At 47.8% G+C, this 15,700-nt stretch overlaps 1 protein-coding gene across 1 annotated transcript; it reads right to left on the bottom strand.

The window, feature by feature from the left end:
• Positions 1-1,428: 1,428 nt before the first annotated feature.
• Positions 1,429-5,935, bottom strand: Phox2b (paired-like homeobox 2b). Its single transcript, NM_001427246.1, is given in 3 exon segments — positions 1,429-3,619; positions 4,541-4,728; positions 5,580-5,935. Coding segments are annotated over 3 exon segments (945 nt in total). The 5' UTR covers positions 5,821-5,935; the 3' UTR covers positions 1,429-3,103.
• Positions 5,936-15,700: the final 9,765 nt, after the last annotated feature.

Raw genomic sequence — 15,700 nt, 5'->3', positions numbered from 1 at the left:
CACAGTCACAGTTTAGCAAGTTCTGAATGAACGTGCATCATCAAACACAAGCCATGTTTGAGTGCTAAGGTGAGGAGCCCTGCTAGGCTCAAGGCATATCAACGGCTGGCTTATATTCAGACTAGAGGAGAGGCAGGTACGGCTACACCTCAGGTAAGGGGACTGAATTGTTGATTGTTAAGGCAAAGCCAAAAACAAAGTGAAGGGTGAGAAACTCCTGTAAGATTCCTGCTTAGAAAGTGATTCAAGGGGCTGGGGATTTAGCTCAGTGGTAGAGCGCTTACCTAGGAAGCGCAAGGCCCTGGGTTCGGTCCCCAGCTCCGAAAAAAAGAACCAAAAAAAAAAAAAAAAAAAAAAAAAGAAAGTGATTCAAACAAGTTCAAGATGATGACCCCTTTATTCTAAAAGGGGAGCATTAGAGCTATCAGAAAACACGCACGCGCACACACACACACACACACACACACACACACACACAGGCTTCCAATATACTCAGAATTTTTAACTTTCCATTTGAGTTTCTTACAGAATATAGTATAGTATAGTATAGTATAGTATAGTATAGTTCATCAACTCTCATAATCTTAGTAAAGCTGTTTGAAACCTGTCACTGGGCCTCACTCAGAGTTCTGGGATTTAAGAATGTGTGCACTCACATCCCTGTGATGCTGATAGTTGGGGTCTGAGAGCCTCACTTCCAGAACCACTTGAATAGTTAACTATTCAAGAATATAACTAGAGTTCTACTCTGGCATTCAAGGGTTGGCATTACTGTTCATCAAGGCCTCAACCAGGACAGAAGGCCTCCTGAGCTGGTTAACCTTTCGGTGTTCCCTCACCTCCATTGAAAAGGCAATGAGGATAGGCGTTGTACCGGTGTGCTCCCTAGTCAGTGAAACAAATCACTATTGTTACATGCCGTGCCTCCCAAAGTTCAAGTGTTAGTACTACTTCCTCAGTGCACCATTACTGCGAGCCCCTGCAGGGCCTGGAGCCCTGCACCTTGCCCACAGCGAGGGAGGCACCGGGATATCTCTCAGTGACCTGGGGACTCTGGATCACCCAAAGTTGATGTTATAAATCCTGCAGGTTCCTGTACACAGAACCCTAGTTTTCCCTTCAAGTCTACTTCAGACACCAGTTCCCAAATCTTGCCTCAGATAACACTCCATCCATAGTGACCAGGAGCATCCTATGTATGCTACTGTTTGATGTTCCTACTGAGAAACAAATTCGTGCAGAACAGAAGCACTCTTCCCCAAGCACTAACATTCAGGCTTGGCTCAATTTGGATGCTCGAGTCTACCAATTAGGAGCCTACAAAAAAAGTTGAGCCCTTACTACCAGTTCTTCTGCCCTTAACACTTTTAGATCAGACTGATTTAAATAAGAAGACTCAAGAGAAGGCCCAGAGAGTTTACTTGCTTAGACTTGCTTTTTTTTTTTATTAACAATCAAGTTAATGGTACACTCTTGGAAAACTATATGCACATGTAGAAATATTTCCCCTTTAAATAGAAGCATTCATTATAACACGTATAAATAAATTTGAAATTCTGAAACATAACTTATGACGCTCATGTTCACAAACATAGTCCAAAGGAGAAGAAAAGGAAATCAGACAGACATGCACCTGATAACAAAAATATATACCATTGTCTGAACCTGGTCTCTCTAAACACAAAGGAATCGAACCCGTGAGAACCTTATTACGTCATAAAGACACACCATAGAGACTACAAGAAGAGAAAAACATTATACGGTCACGTAGAGGAGACGCTGTACTGATAGTAACACGATACAATTGAGTCACAGAACACAGCTGTCGAAAGACACTGAAAAGTTAAAGCCTCAACATTCAACTAATATCTATAGTTTGTGCCTTTTAAAATAAAAATTAAAAAAAAAGCCCAACAGAGATGTCTAAACTGCGCATAGAAGGAATCATCAATATACAGTCCGTCCACCCTACAGGATGAGTTCAGCTCGGATCACTCAATCAGAAACGCGAGCCGAGACACTTTCTGCAAACGTGTGTGTGCCTTCCCCTTGTCGGGTAGATTTATTTCTCTGCAGCCAGCTATGTGGGCTGCAACTGACTCCAAAGCAAAGCAGTGCCAAAAAGTTCCATAAAAGCTGGTGGAAGAAGAAAATGCCGGTGGGGGTGGCGGGAGAGGAAAAAAGGAGCGCTGTGAAATATGAGACACGGTTTGCAGAGTTTGAGGATGAAAAGGTATCTCTTGTACAGGGCATCTTTCAGGGCCAAGCGGCTGCGAAGATTCGGTTCGGGCATAGCAACGGTGTGGGGGATCAGTTGCGCTAATGGCGAGATGGTTTCCAGCGAGTTGGGGACAGGCAAGCAGGGCTCCAGAAAGTCACTTTGGCTGCCAGGACAGTCTGAGTGAGCCATCTCTGCAGTGGCCAGAACACAAGGACCTGAGGGGAACCGGGCCGGACAGCCATCAGTACTCTTTCCTAAAGAGGAACCACAAGACAGTCTGTGCAGTCGCGAGCGCGAGAATTTAGGGGTTCGCAAGATCAAATCCTCAGCTCCAGACACAGTCCTCCCTCGCCCCTTTGTATTTTCAAATTGTTCCTTCCATTTGAATCTTTTTAAACTTTTTTGATTTATTTCATTTTTGCTTTTATGTCGTTGCTGCTTTCCAACATTTTTTTTTCTAAGAAGTCACTGAGTTGGTTGTGGCCACCCTCATCTCTCCCTATCATTTACTTGGGGCCACAGACACACATTCTCCGAGACAGACAGACACCCGTCACTCAGACACAGCCCCCTGAGAGTGCCCCGAAGTCCAGGCTCACATCCCTTGGGTGGAGCCCTGTCCTATGCGCAGCCCGAGGCAGGTGCGAAGCCAGGGATAATTTTTGTTTTGTTTTTGTTTTTGTTTTGTTGGGAGGGGAGATAGGGGATAGAAGTGGGGTTGAAATGGGAGCGACGTCATTTTCTCGTTTTTTCGAATCGCGATCATTTTAGGCCTTCGATGGAAAAAGCCACTGACAGCAGCGATACTAGCCTTGGGTCTACCCACTCGCCCACTCGCCAGCCCGGACCCCGGGCTCGCCCGCCGCCGCCTCGGATCGCAGATCAGAACATACTGCTCTTCACTAAGGCGGCTTTGGCACCGTTGGGTCTTTGGAGCGAAGATAAGACGCTGGCGAAGGGACCTCCAAGCGAATCCGGGATGGAGGTGATAGGGCCCGGGCCGGGAGCCCAGCCTTGTCCGGGGCCCCCGGCCGCAGCCAGGCCTCCCGCCGCCGCGGCCGCAGCCGCCGCTGCCGCCGCCGCCGCTGCAGCAGCCGCCGCAGCCGCCCCGCCCTTGCCGGGTTCGCCTCCCGGGCCCCCCGGGCCCGCCGCCCCCGGAGCTCCGGCTGGGCTGGGCCCTCCGCCGCCGCCGCCATTTGCCCCGCAGCTGGGGGTCGGGTTGGGGTTGGGTCCCGGGCCCCCAGTGCTATCGGGATCGGTGCTCTTGGCTTCTTTGCTCTCGTCATCCCGGGAGGAGTCCGACTTCTTCCCGGAGGAGCCGTTTTTGGCTGCGGCGGCGGCTGCGGCGGCGGCGCGCTCCTGCTTTCGAAACTTGGCCCGACGGTTCTGGAACCACACCTGCCAAAGAGAGGGCAGGTGATGTAACGGATGAACAAAACCAGAAACAAAAGTGGCGCTTGAGACGGCCCACTTCGTTTCAGATAGTTTACACACACACACACACACACACACACACACACACACACACACACACACACTTCGTTGTATGAATGGACCATTGACACCACGACGCACCACAGTCTGACAAGTCTGCCCTTCTCCCTGAGAAACTTTGCTAGGGCTCAAATGAACTTGCCAGCGAAATGACACCGTAAGGGACAGGTACAAAGATAACAGGAAGGCCCTAAAAATGAAGCCTTTCTTTTTTGTAGTCTTAAAGGCGTGTCACCTACTCCTAGGCTCCTCAGGTCTAAATGGAGAAGGAGGGTGCCGTCCACTTTGGTGACACAGCTGATCCACTGTCCATCCACGGAGGAGAACCTTCCATGCACCGACATTGCACCGGGCTAGGGGACCAGCTCTGCAAAGCACCTTTTCTCCCAATAGGTTAGGTGTAGTAAGCTGCGGTTCCTGACTCTAATGGAGTAACAACCCCTTCGTGACTCTGTTTCAGTCCTGGCTGCTAGGAATTTACACCTTGTGCCACCGGCACTAAGTTTTTAAAGGCGCTTGAGTTTGGAGGCACTGGGAAAACGAATCATGACAATTAAGCTGACATAGATACGGTCTGCAATCTTCCTCTCACCGGACATTTCTCTCCAAAAAGCCTTGTTTATTCAAACTCCCAGACCCCTGCTTTGGGGGGAAACACTGCGGTTGTGAATAAATCGCCTAGAGTGTGTGTTCCTAGCCCCCACCCCCCATCGTGGTGCGCACAACACTCCAAATCCCATTTCTTTGACGGGCCTGGGTCCCTTTGGAACCGTAGGCGTCAGCACCCACCCCTCACTACTGCGGGCCGCACTCAGTCTCCCGTACCTGGACTCTCGCCTCGGTGAGGTCGATCTTCAGCGCTAGCTCCTCCCGGGTGTAGATGTCGGGGTAGTGTGTCTCAGCGAAGACCCTCTCCAACTCTTTGAGCTGCGCGCTTGTGAAGGTGGTGCGGATGCGCCGCTGCTTGCGTTTCTCGTTGAGGCCACCGTGGTCGGTGAAGAGTTTGTATGGAACTGGAGGGTGACAGAGGAAGCTAGAGTGAGCAAAACAGTCAGGATTTGGAGGGCCACCGAACCAGAACGGGGGGGACCAAAGTCAGCTAGCCCGGGAGCGGCTACCGACACCAGACGCCTCTGGAAGGTTTTAGTCACAGCGACCTGTCAAGAAAACCCAGCATTAGTATCATATAGAAACAGGGCGCGAGTGTGACTTTGTGCCTGTTCTTGTAGCCCAAGTGCCTTTTGGTGGGTTGCAATAGCAAGTTGGAGTATTTGAGGGCCCCCAAACGGGGCATAGTTCATTGAGCAGGAAAAACAGTCCAAAAACATCAGTTGGAATATCAGATAGCCAGGAACGAAGTTACCACTCACTCCCACTGTTGCAACTTTTCAATTCTCAGAACTTGACGCCACCCGAAAGTTGGGGCATAGTGCTGTAAAAGAATAAACATTAAATTCAACAAATGATCATCAAAATGACCGGCCAAAGAGGTGTGAGCCGCTGTCGGTTCTTTAAAAAAAAAAAAAAAAAAAGCGAGAGAGACACCGCCAGTAATGAGCTTTACTCTTTGTTATTTAATTATTTTCTAAGCTTTACGTCTCATCGCAAAGTAAATAAATTATGCCTATCATTTTGGCAGCTTAAGATAATTTTGTTGGCGGTTCGGGTGTGACTAGGATAGTGTAACCCTGTAAGTGAATTACCCCTCCCTGCAATCGCTTCTAACGTGATAAATTCTTTCATTTGTGTAAGCAAATTTCGTTTGGTAAATACTAAACACATTTCCATTTTCAAATGCAATCAAGACTTCCTATATACGAGCCGAAAGGCGGCTTCTTCCGCTGAGAGAGCTGGAGGTCCTTACCTGCGGCGTACGGACTGCTCTGGTGGTCCCTGAGGGTGCCCAGGCTGCAGGATCCCGGCGTGAGGGACGGGCAGCCGGACGTGGCCCCAAAAGTGGTCCTTATCGGGTTATACTGGAAGCCACTGGCCTGGCTGCAGGAACTGAAGTCTGCATAAGCTGAAGCCAGGCTCGAGGTGTCCATCCCGGCCATACAGGACTCGTAGGCAGAGGAATTGAGGTAAGAATATTCCATTTTATACATTGAAAAGGTTCTGGATGGCTCAGCCAAGTGGAAAAATGAAATAAAAGATGGATGTGGAGACGGTAGCTGGAGTGGGAAGATGTGCACAGCTCAACGCCTGCCTCCAAACTGGCCTCCTTACTACCAGCAGAGCCTAGTTTTATGAAAAAGCCTCCTGTGAGATGCCTTGTCTGAGGTCTCTAGAGTATATAGTCCTCATAATAAACTTGGCTCTTTCCACTTGGACAATAGCAAAGCGGTTGGTCTCATTGCTGGCGCTTTTTACATGACAATAACTCATCCGTCTATTGGGCTGGCACTGGGGAACTGAGCTGTCCAACCTCCCTATCATTGATTCCTGCATCTCTAATTAGAATTTAATACCACACCATTACGCACCGAGCCCCTGATCCTCCCTTCTAACCAGCTCCTGCCCTTTAATTCAATCACGCTACTTGGAAATAATGAAAGTTGGGTGACGATTTTCCCTGATCCAATTTCCAAGAGCTTTTAAGCCTTTTTAACTGATCATATACCTTAGGCATAAATTGAGATAGTGTGTTTCCCCCCTTCTTCGTCCTTTTTTTTTTTTTTTCTTGGTTAGGGAGAAGAAACCTTGATGTCATAGAAAACCTGTTTTGTAAGAGTGTTACACGCTCAATTTAACAACAAGCCTACCCCCCGAAGTGCATGAAATGTTATAACGGACCGGGACATTGGCCAGACTCGGGCGCCCTGTAACATAGCGTAAGTGGGCCAAAGGGGTTTTACGTGAACGATAAGGATAAGCGGATTTCTTTTAAAATACACCAAGTCGAAGGGGATGGGGAAAAAATAGCATCTTATCAATTGTGTTTCTCCTCGAAGCTTAATGTGCTTTTCAGAGACGCGGGCAGACAGTTCCTTTACAACAGTAAAATAAACAGCCGAGCAAAGCTCTCCAAGGGGAAACATCTGGATTCCCTACTAAATGTTTCTCTGCACTCAGCGCTGTAGCTGCCTGCGTTGGTGCAGATTCGCAGCGGGGTGTGTGTGAAGCTTCCCTCGGCGGCGGTTCGGTTCGTTTTAATTACTACCTAGCTACCAAGCCCAGCGTGAAATGCACCCAAAAGGGGTCTCCTTTTCCAGCTTTTTGCTCTCGCCCTCTCTTTTCGCCTCCCGCTTTTTCAGGCGGTCACAATCCCCTCCAGACCTGCAGTTTCCCAAAGAGGGTCGCTGTCTATTTGCCCTTTAGGTTTTCGGACCTCACGGAGCAATTTAAACAAACAAGGCGACCGAGTGCTGGCAGCAGCGCACTTTCCTAGTTCGATTCTTCGGGCTCTTGGGTTCTGGCAATGAGGCGCAGACAAAGAAGCCAGCCGTGATTTGTGGACCTCGGTGGCCCCATGATTTAAGCGGAGGGTAATTTTCATTTGGTTCGTTAGACTCTAGCAGAATAAAGGGAAATATTTCATTAAATCCTTCCTCTCGGTGGACAAGAGGGGGGAATGCTTAGTTGAATCGCCGAGTGGCGTAAACAAACCCTGGATATTTTATATGAATTAAATGTGTAGATAATTAGTTTTATTGCATTCATTACCCCCTTTATGTGCTCTGTAACAAGTCAGTAATTAAAGTAACAAACTCATAAAGTCTTTATAGGGGCATTTAGGCGTTCAGTGTTTGCCAAACTAAGTGGTTTAATTCGACGCTAGTGCCGGGGAGTGGATGGGCGCCCGCTCTCCACTGCCATCCTACTTTATTGCACACTAAAACGCTGCAGACGCCCTAATGGATTAAATTGGGACCGCGACACCGGCCTCCAGCCTTTTCAGCCTCGGTCCAGGTGTTTGCGCATCCTCTGTACGTAAGAGCGCTGACCTGGCGACTTCAGGCCAGGGGACCCAGCGAGGAAGCTGGTGATAGTTTTATGGGGAGAGCTGATAGTTTTATTGCAGTTGTACGTTGTACAATGCGTATTTGATAAAGAAGGGCCCTTGGTGACCAATGTGCACGTTTTTTGTGCACGAGGGTAAAATGAAAATAAATGCGTCCAAGGTTTGACTGCGGCGGGAAACAAATTGCAACCCTCTAAATGGTTTTTCTTTATGGTCACTAGACAAGAGGAGAAAGGGGGATACAAACATCTGTCTTCAGTCCCTGAACCTAAAGGCCAGCAAAGACGGATGCGAATCCAAGGGTTATTACTGCGCGGATTTGTCTTTATCACTCCCTCATGAATATGAATCTGTATCTGGACCGGGAGGTGCCTGTACCCCACGGACTCCGCATGGAATTTCCCTCGCTGGTATTCTCCCGCTGCCTTCCACTTCAGGGAGGTGGGGGGTAAATTATCAAGCACAAGGCTCTGATTGTCCAACTTTCTCCATTCCCTGGGAGTTAGGGGTGAGGGCAGAAAGGAGGACAGAGTGCGTCCTTGATTTTTCTGAAAGGGATGTTGTAGCTCAGGCCCACTCTCTGAAGATGCCAAAGTGCGAGGTTTAAGCAAGGTTAGGCAGGATTAACACCGGCCAGCCAGCGCCTGGTAGAGGCGAGCTTTAAGGGTATTTTTCTGCCGGAGAAACACTTAGGGAGACTGGGAGGAGATGCATTTAGTCTCTAAGGCCTAGGTTTGGCGAAGTCCAGGTTGACAGCCTGTCTGAGGTGTGTCTTGGGGTGCAGAGCACGTGAGCCATTCGAAGCTTCACCCTGCCCCTCGCAGCTGCTCTTCAACAGAGCCAGGAGCCCTCCACACCACGAATTTCTACGCTGCGTTTAAACAGGGGTCACCGTTTCAGATGACTCCCGGTTGAAAGTTAAGGTGCACCGGCAGTTCTTTGAGGAGTTTGGAAAGAGGTTCTGGCTATCCACTTCAGTGCTCTCGGGCTGGGCAAGCAAAAGGGAGAGCAGGAAATGCCGGCTGAGGAGGGACAAGCCCAGCCGAAGCCACCGTAGGGCGCCAGCCCAGGGCTTGTCCCTCCGGATAGTCTGGCTCCAAGTCGCCTCTACTTGGTCGCGCCAGCCGTCTTGAGGGTGCCAGCCTTGTTCAGCCGACCGAACGGTCCCCTGCCTCTCCCCAGACGCCCCCTGGTGCCCATCCTCACCCGACCCGAGTGCTGTGCGCCTCCTTGAAGACCTCTCCTAGCTCGAACCTCACGGTTGGATGAGCAAACGCTCTTGACTTCATTTTCCCCTTTGTAGGCCTTGTAGGTTTATTTTGTTCAGTGTCACTGTCCCTCCCACTCGCCCGGTCCCCAGCCCTGGCCCCTCTTTTGTGGCTCAGGATCCTAATTCTGCTCTGCGATGAAAGGCTTGTGGGGATGGGCCAGCCCAGAGCCCCAGCCCCAGCTCCCTGCTTTGTCCCCAGTTGTACTTTCTACACGCGAGCGCTCCCCTAAAAGTTGTACCAAATGGTTAATTTAATTATTCCAACTATAGACCAACTGCTTCAGCAGCCGCCACCACGCGTCTGGGAGGAAAAAAGAAGCCATCTATAAGAAATAATCTAATAAAAGTGAAGTGTAGAAAAACCCCTCCTGATTTTCAACCGGCACAAATAGAATTAGAGGCTCAGCATCCTTTCCCAAACAGACCTTTTGTCCAGATCGCAACTTCAGCCAACCAGCAGTGTGTACAGTGCCTGCCATTTATTTTAATAGAGGCGGGTGGGAAGCGAGATGGATTGATAGATAAATGGCCACATAGAGAGATGGATGGTTTGATCCATCTTCCTCTGTCTCCCCTTTCTTAGTATGTGTACACGGTTGACTTTTTATCCCCCTGCCAATTTTCTAAATCAATAATGGGAAGGCGGTCTTATGTGGCAAAGGGGGTGGGGTGGGAGGGCTATTTAAATGACAAGAGAAAAAAACCAGATTACCAGCACATATACTAGGAGGGGGAAAATGTTTACATGCTACCAAATGAAAACGGTTGACTGGTTAAAAGAAAGTTTTCTTCCCTTTACTTTGCCATTCATAAGAGTGTCTCTTTTTCTTTCTCCTCCTCCTCCTCTTCCCTTTTTGTTTTTTTCCTTGAAAGTCGGAAAGAATGTTAGAGGACAAGGAGACAAACGAAGCAAACAAAATGCCATTGTATTGTAGTAAGGATTCATGGGAAATGCTTGTCTGTCAGGGCCTTCCCTCCTCGCCCCTGGGAGGGTGTTTTACTGTAGGAAAGGCGCAATAACATAGGGGTGAAGAAACTGTTAAATAACAGTGAGTGTTTGAGAGGAATTTTCTGTTTGATTGCTTTATTTATTTAATGCTGCATCTGAATTGCCTCGGCACAGCCAGCCCCACGTTCGGTGGAGATGGATCTTGGAGCGAGCATTCTCTTAACCAGAGAATTAGAGGGTGCGATTTGTCCTTGGCTCTCTCTGCACAAAGAACACTGCAGGCTGCAATTTTTCTACTTACCTGCACTAAGAAAATAATCCTCACAGAATGCATCAGGATACCGACTCCCGAAACAAACGAGTGAGCTGCAAAACCCTCAAACCTGAGAGCAACCGACTCACTCAGCAGTTAACTCCCCCCATACAACATTTGCAAAGCAAAGCAAATTTACACGCTTCCCAATAGAAACGTCTTTAGGTTTTCATAACTAACCTCCTGACACCATGATTCTAATAATTATCAACTGCTTGACAACATATGCAAAACAAGCCACACAGAACTTGGCACTGGGAAAGAATCCAGTGATGGTTAAGCCACCTGTATGCAGGTGATGATATCAATGGTGATGATGATGATGATGACGATGACAACATTGGCAGGGTTTCTCGGGGTCTCTTACGACTATGGGTTGAATACTGACTTTTGCATGTGCATAGACTCACATCTCTCCCATTGCATGTTCATGACATGTAGAGGTCAGTAACCAAGCACCCAGCAGGCTCTATGCTATCTATCGGGAAAAGGTGAGCAATCTACTGTGGAAATTCCATTTTAAGGGACTTACAAGAAGATATCTATATGTAGCTATAAATGCTAAGTTAATTCTATGTTTCTTCTTACATTATGCACAGAATTTACTCCTGATTAATACGATGCTTTACTTTTGTATACAAATACTGGACGTTAGAGGAGCTGTCATTGTAAAAATCTTTTGTCTTTGGTTACAGGGTGGGCTTGGGTAGGAGTTTTTCAGATGACTTCTGGATGGCGTTTGTATGTCTGGATCTGCTTTGTAGGTGCTTCAAAGATAAATGTTCTATATTGGTGGGGGGGCTGCTGATCCCCCTAGCAGTTCTTTAAGGACCTCTTCAGGGACACACCTGGTTCCAGCCAGCTTCCTCCTATAAGGCCACAGTTAGCAGAAGGGGCTGTCTGTTATCTTCAGCTGGAGTTTGGTTAATGGTAGTAACATCTGCTGGGCTGTTGGTGGGAGAGACACAGGGCATTTGATCAGAGTCACAGATGTAAAAGTGACATCTGTTTGTAACAAAGAAAGGAGAAACAAAATTAAATTAGGCAGGGAACCCTCTCCATCTGAACAACAACAGCAAAACTATTTGAGAAAAGGAGGTGGGGGACCTTGAGCTGCCCCAGCTTGCAAACGGCAAGTGGAGAGACCTGTGATTTTCTCAGTTGGCAGCTGCCAGAAGTCACCACATAGCCGCATCCCGCACAAAGGAGCAGGGGTCTGAGCCAGTGTAGTTCATATGCTACAAAGAAAATGGTCAGACGGGTTTATTCTCAACCAAACAGAACCCCAACCTATGCTGAGTGCAGTATAAGCTGAGGGATTATCTTCAGACTGAAGGTAGAGTTTAGGTCAGCTCAAAGCCCCTGGGGCCATTGATATCCCAGGTTTTTCTCAAATAAGTTTGGGCAGAACTGGAACGCCACTCAGAGCCATATTAAAACTTCTGCTGCCAGTTATGAATGAGCTCATAGGCTCATTTGTGAACCTAGTATGTTTGTAGACGCTAAAGAGCCCGCTCAGTGGCTCAGAGCACTGGCTGCTCCTGCTGAGGGCTCGGGTTCAGTTCTCAGCACCTGTTTATAACAGCCTATAATTCTAGCCCCAGGGAACCTGACAGCCTCTTCTGCATACCGTGAACATCAAACACGGGTATACATACTGCACGCAGGCATTCACACATTCCCATGAAATAAAAATAAAAATAAAAATAAAAATAAAAATAAAAATAAACTCTTTAAAAGAAAAAGAAAATTGTGTTTGGCATTAAAACTGCCTACATGGTACCCAAAGTAGAGGGGAGGGGTCTTCAGAAATAATGGCTTAACGTCTTTCACACCTTGGTAGGATGTCTCTGTCTCTCTGTCTCTCTGTCTCTCTGTCTCTCTGTCTCTGTGTGTGTGTGTATGTGTGTGTGTGTGTGTGTGTGTGTGTGTGTGTGTTTGTTTACATCTCTCTTCTCTCTCGTTTCATTTCCCGAACTTCTCCAAGTGAAGCACATTATGGTTAAATGATAACAAATTCTACTGCCCAAAAATTCCCGACTTCTCAGTCCAGACACCAAACTGTTTCTGCCTCTGCTGGTGTTTTCATTGCTTCAGTGCTCAAAGGACGAAGCCTGATTCTAGTCTCAGACTGATCTTGTCACTGTGCTTTGGAGCTCACTGGCTGAGGGAATCAATCTAACCCTCCCTAAGGTCTTCAAACTCTAGTGCTTCTGAAAGTCAGCAGGTAAGCCCCAGTCACACCCACACTAACAGTCAGTCAGACAGCTTTCCTTAGCCACACCCCACTGCTGCCATTCTTTTCCCCCACCCACACCCCTGCCCCCACACCTCCCTCACCACCCCACACTGCCCCATCTCATGGCAGCCATCTTGAATGTCTTGTCTTCCTTGATGTGATTATTTCTTAAATTCTTATTGTTCTTCCCTATGTGGTTTCCATGCCCTCACCTAAATTCTTATCATGGTTGACAGTCCCACTAAAGACTTTCTAAGCCTGGACCTGAGGATATTTTGTTACTCAGGCTGTTTAACAAATCTTTCTGGTTTTCCCTACTTCTAGGAACCTAGTAAGTTCCACCTTCCTACCTTCTAGAATGTAGATACTGCCATATGCCTTGTTTTGGTAATACCTGTTAGGTAACTGTGTGAGTGTGTCTTGTAGGAAGTGAAAGGCTTGTAAGACTCTCTCTTCTCTCCTTTGCTCTTATCTTTGTTCCAGTAGTGGCCTCATTGTTAGCCTTCACGCTAGAGTAGGGAGGCCATGGAGCAGAGATCGCTAACGATCCAGAAAGAACTGAGGGCTCCTTCAAGTGTTGAGGGATGCTCTGGAAAAGACACCGTATGTGCTTGGTGGGGACTACCAGCTGAGTAAATAAAACGGTGACCAAAGTTCCAGGTAAAGGACTCTGTGCTCATCCGTGTTCTGGCTGGTTTTATGACACAGATTACAGTCATCTGAGGAGAAAGTGATTTTATAAGATCTAGCTGTAAGCAAGCCTGCGGGTCATTTTCTTAATTAGTGACAGATGGGGGAGGGCCCAGCCTCTTGTGGTGGGTCCATCCCTGGGCTGTGGCCCTGGACTCTATAAGAAAGCAGGCTGAGCAAGCCGTAGGGGACAAGCCAGTAATCACCCCTCCCCCACAGTCTCTGCATCAACTCCTGCCTCCAGGTTCCTGCTGGGCTTGAGTTTCTGTCCTCACTGCTTTTGATGATGAACTATTATATGGAACAGTGAGTGAAATTAACCCTTCCTCCTGAAGTTGCTTTTGGTCATGGTGTTTCACCACAGCAATAGTAACCCTAACCAGGACAGTCAAAGACTCCAAAGGCAAGGAGAACTTGGAGTGTTTGAGAACCGATACATCGTTCCGCTGAGGTTTCTACTACAGCAGAAAAGATGAGAGTGGTTGGGTGCACAGAAAGGTATAATGATACACATGGTCAATTCAGGGACGTAGCCCCAGGATGAAGCCAAAACAGATGAAAGCAAGATGTGTGAACTGACAAGATTTCCACACTAGTCACTCCAGTCCAGGGATCCCATTAACTCACTTGGGCTTGCTCTCGATTGAAGATTCACTCCCTCATTACCATATTTTTGAAGTCTCTACTATACACAAGAAACCTACCCCTTTACATAAACACAGTTCAGATAATCTTACGTGATTTGGAAATGGAACAAACCCAGATCTACATGTAAAGGGAGATCTGAAGGCAGCACCGTACAGCACGGTGTCAGACAGTTGGACACCAAATGTGATGGTTTAGAATTGGACAGACTGAGCGCCGGTCATTCTGGGCAGAGACCTCAGGGCCTGGGATAAGACCCGAGAGGTCTGGTTTGTTCTTCATGTCCTGGGAACTGACTTGGTGGGAAAGAATATGGGGACCTCTGTCACCTCATTACATCTTACGTTTCTGAGACAGAACGTGTGGACAGTGGAAAGCTACTTTAGAGGAACGTGAGCAACGGAGAACAGGAGAGAAATGTTGCAAGGCCTTCCTTCCTTTCTTGGGATTTTGTGTGTTGTCCTTCCAGCACGTTTTCAAACGAGGCCACCCACAGGCAGTGCCCTAGGAAATAAGGCCTGTTATGAGAGCCAGAGCTTCTAGAAGTTTGTCAGGTGCTGTTTTCTACCCTGTGCCATTCCTGTTATACCACATAGCTATCCCTTAAGTCCTTGCACCCCATCTCACCCCCATACCCAAAGCTTGCCTTGCTCCTGCTTCTCCAAGGATCCCTGCTGCCGCCACCACACCCAGACAAGTCCCAGGAACAGGGTTTGTGGCCTGAGTCAGCCCAGGGAGCCCACTGAGAGGTATTGGAGCTGTCCACTGTCTTCAGCCACTCCGCCTGGAAGACGGAGCAGTGAATGAAGAAATTGAGAGCGGCTAAAAGTATTTCCCCTTCTGGGTTTTCGGAAGGCCTTGCCGCTATGGGCTCTTCGTCTTGCTGTGTGGTCCCGTTTAGGACGTTTGTGGGGTTTGCCGGTAATATGCTGCAGCATCATGCATTTTAATGTGGATTTCAGCTGATTCAGAATTTAGAGACAAATGCAATCTAGTATTCAGGGACTGGCACCACGTGTCCTAGACCTCGGGAGCCAGAGACAATAAAATGGTTACAGGATGTGTGTTTGCAGGATTTCCCCTGTTGGAAGAACCGGGAATACTGATTTTCTTTTTAAAATGCATATTTCTTTCCTCCAGTTGTTTGTTTACTGTGGAGAGTTAACAGCATCCTAGAGAATTACATGGCTTAGGGTTCCCGTTATAGGCTCACTGTGAAGACCTTTGCTTATTCGTAAAGATTTCTCCATTTGAGATCGGGCTTGAAGACAAGAAGGAGGAAGAGAGACTTTTAAAGCAACGAGAGGGTTGCTGAAGGGAAGTCGGGCATGATGGTAAGTAGATAACACAGCCCCCAAGTTATCCCAAGAGACCATAGAGCAGAAGCCACCAGCTCCATCCCAACAGTTCACACAGCTGTGGAACAAGCTGCGAAGTTCTCAAATGGCTCAGGTTGGGCTCAGAACTATGTTTCAGAGACAGAGTTGAGGCCACAGTGGGCCTCCGGACTGGCCTTGGCCAGATCCACATTTGTGAACAAATTTCCTTAGCCATTATTGGGCATCAATTTCTCTCCCATCTGTTGAGGCGCTCTTATATCTAAGGGAACATCTGCCCCCCTGTGTATGGCACCAAATAAGATAAAACAAAATAAAATAAAATAAAAAATCAAACAGCAACAAAACACTTCAAGGGGGGCTGAGGACTGCTCTTGAGGGCTGCCCAAGTCACAGGAGCCAACACTTGATCAGAGACTTGTATTTGAGCCACCACCGATTCCTGCTTTCTTAATTTAGCTCTTATTTCTTCCCTTTCTTATTTTGGAGTACCAACTATCTATAGTTAAAAAAAAAGAAAAATGTCGTGGAATGGACAGGACACATGAAGAGAAAAGAAAGCAAGTGCTCTAACTCTCTCG

Source organism: Rattus norvegicus, chromosome 14 (assembly GCF_021556685.1).
Source record: "Rattus norvegicus strain SHRSP/BbbUtx chromosome 14, alternate assembly SHRSP_T2T, whole genome shotgun sequence".
NCBI lineage: Eukaryota > Metazoa > Chordata > Mammalia > Rodentia > Muridae > Rattus > Rattus norvegicus.
The sequence above is the reverse complement of the archived record's forward strand: the minus strand, read 5'-3'. Positions and strand labels throughout refer to the sequence as shown.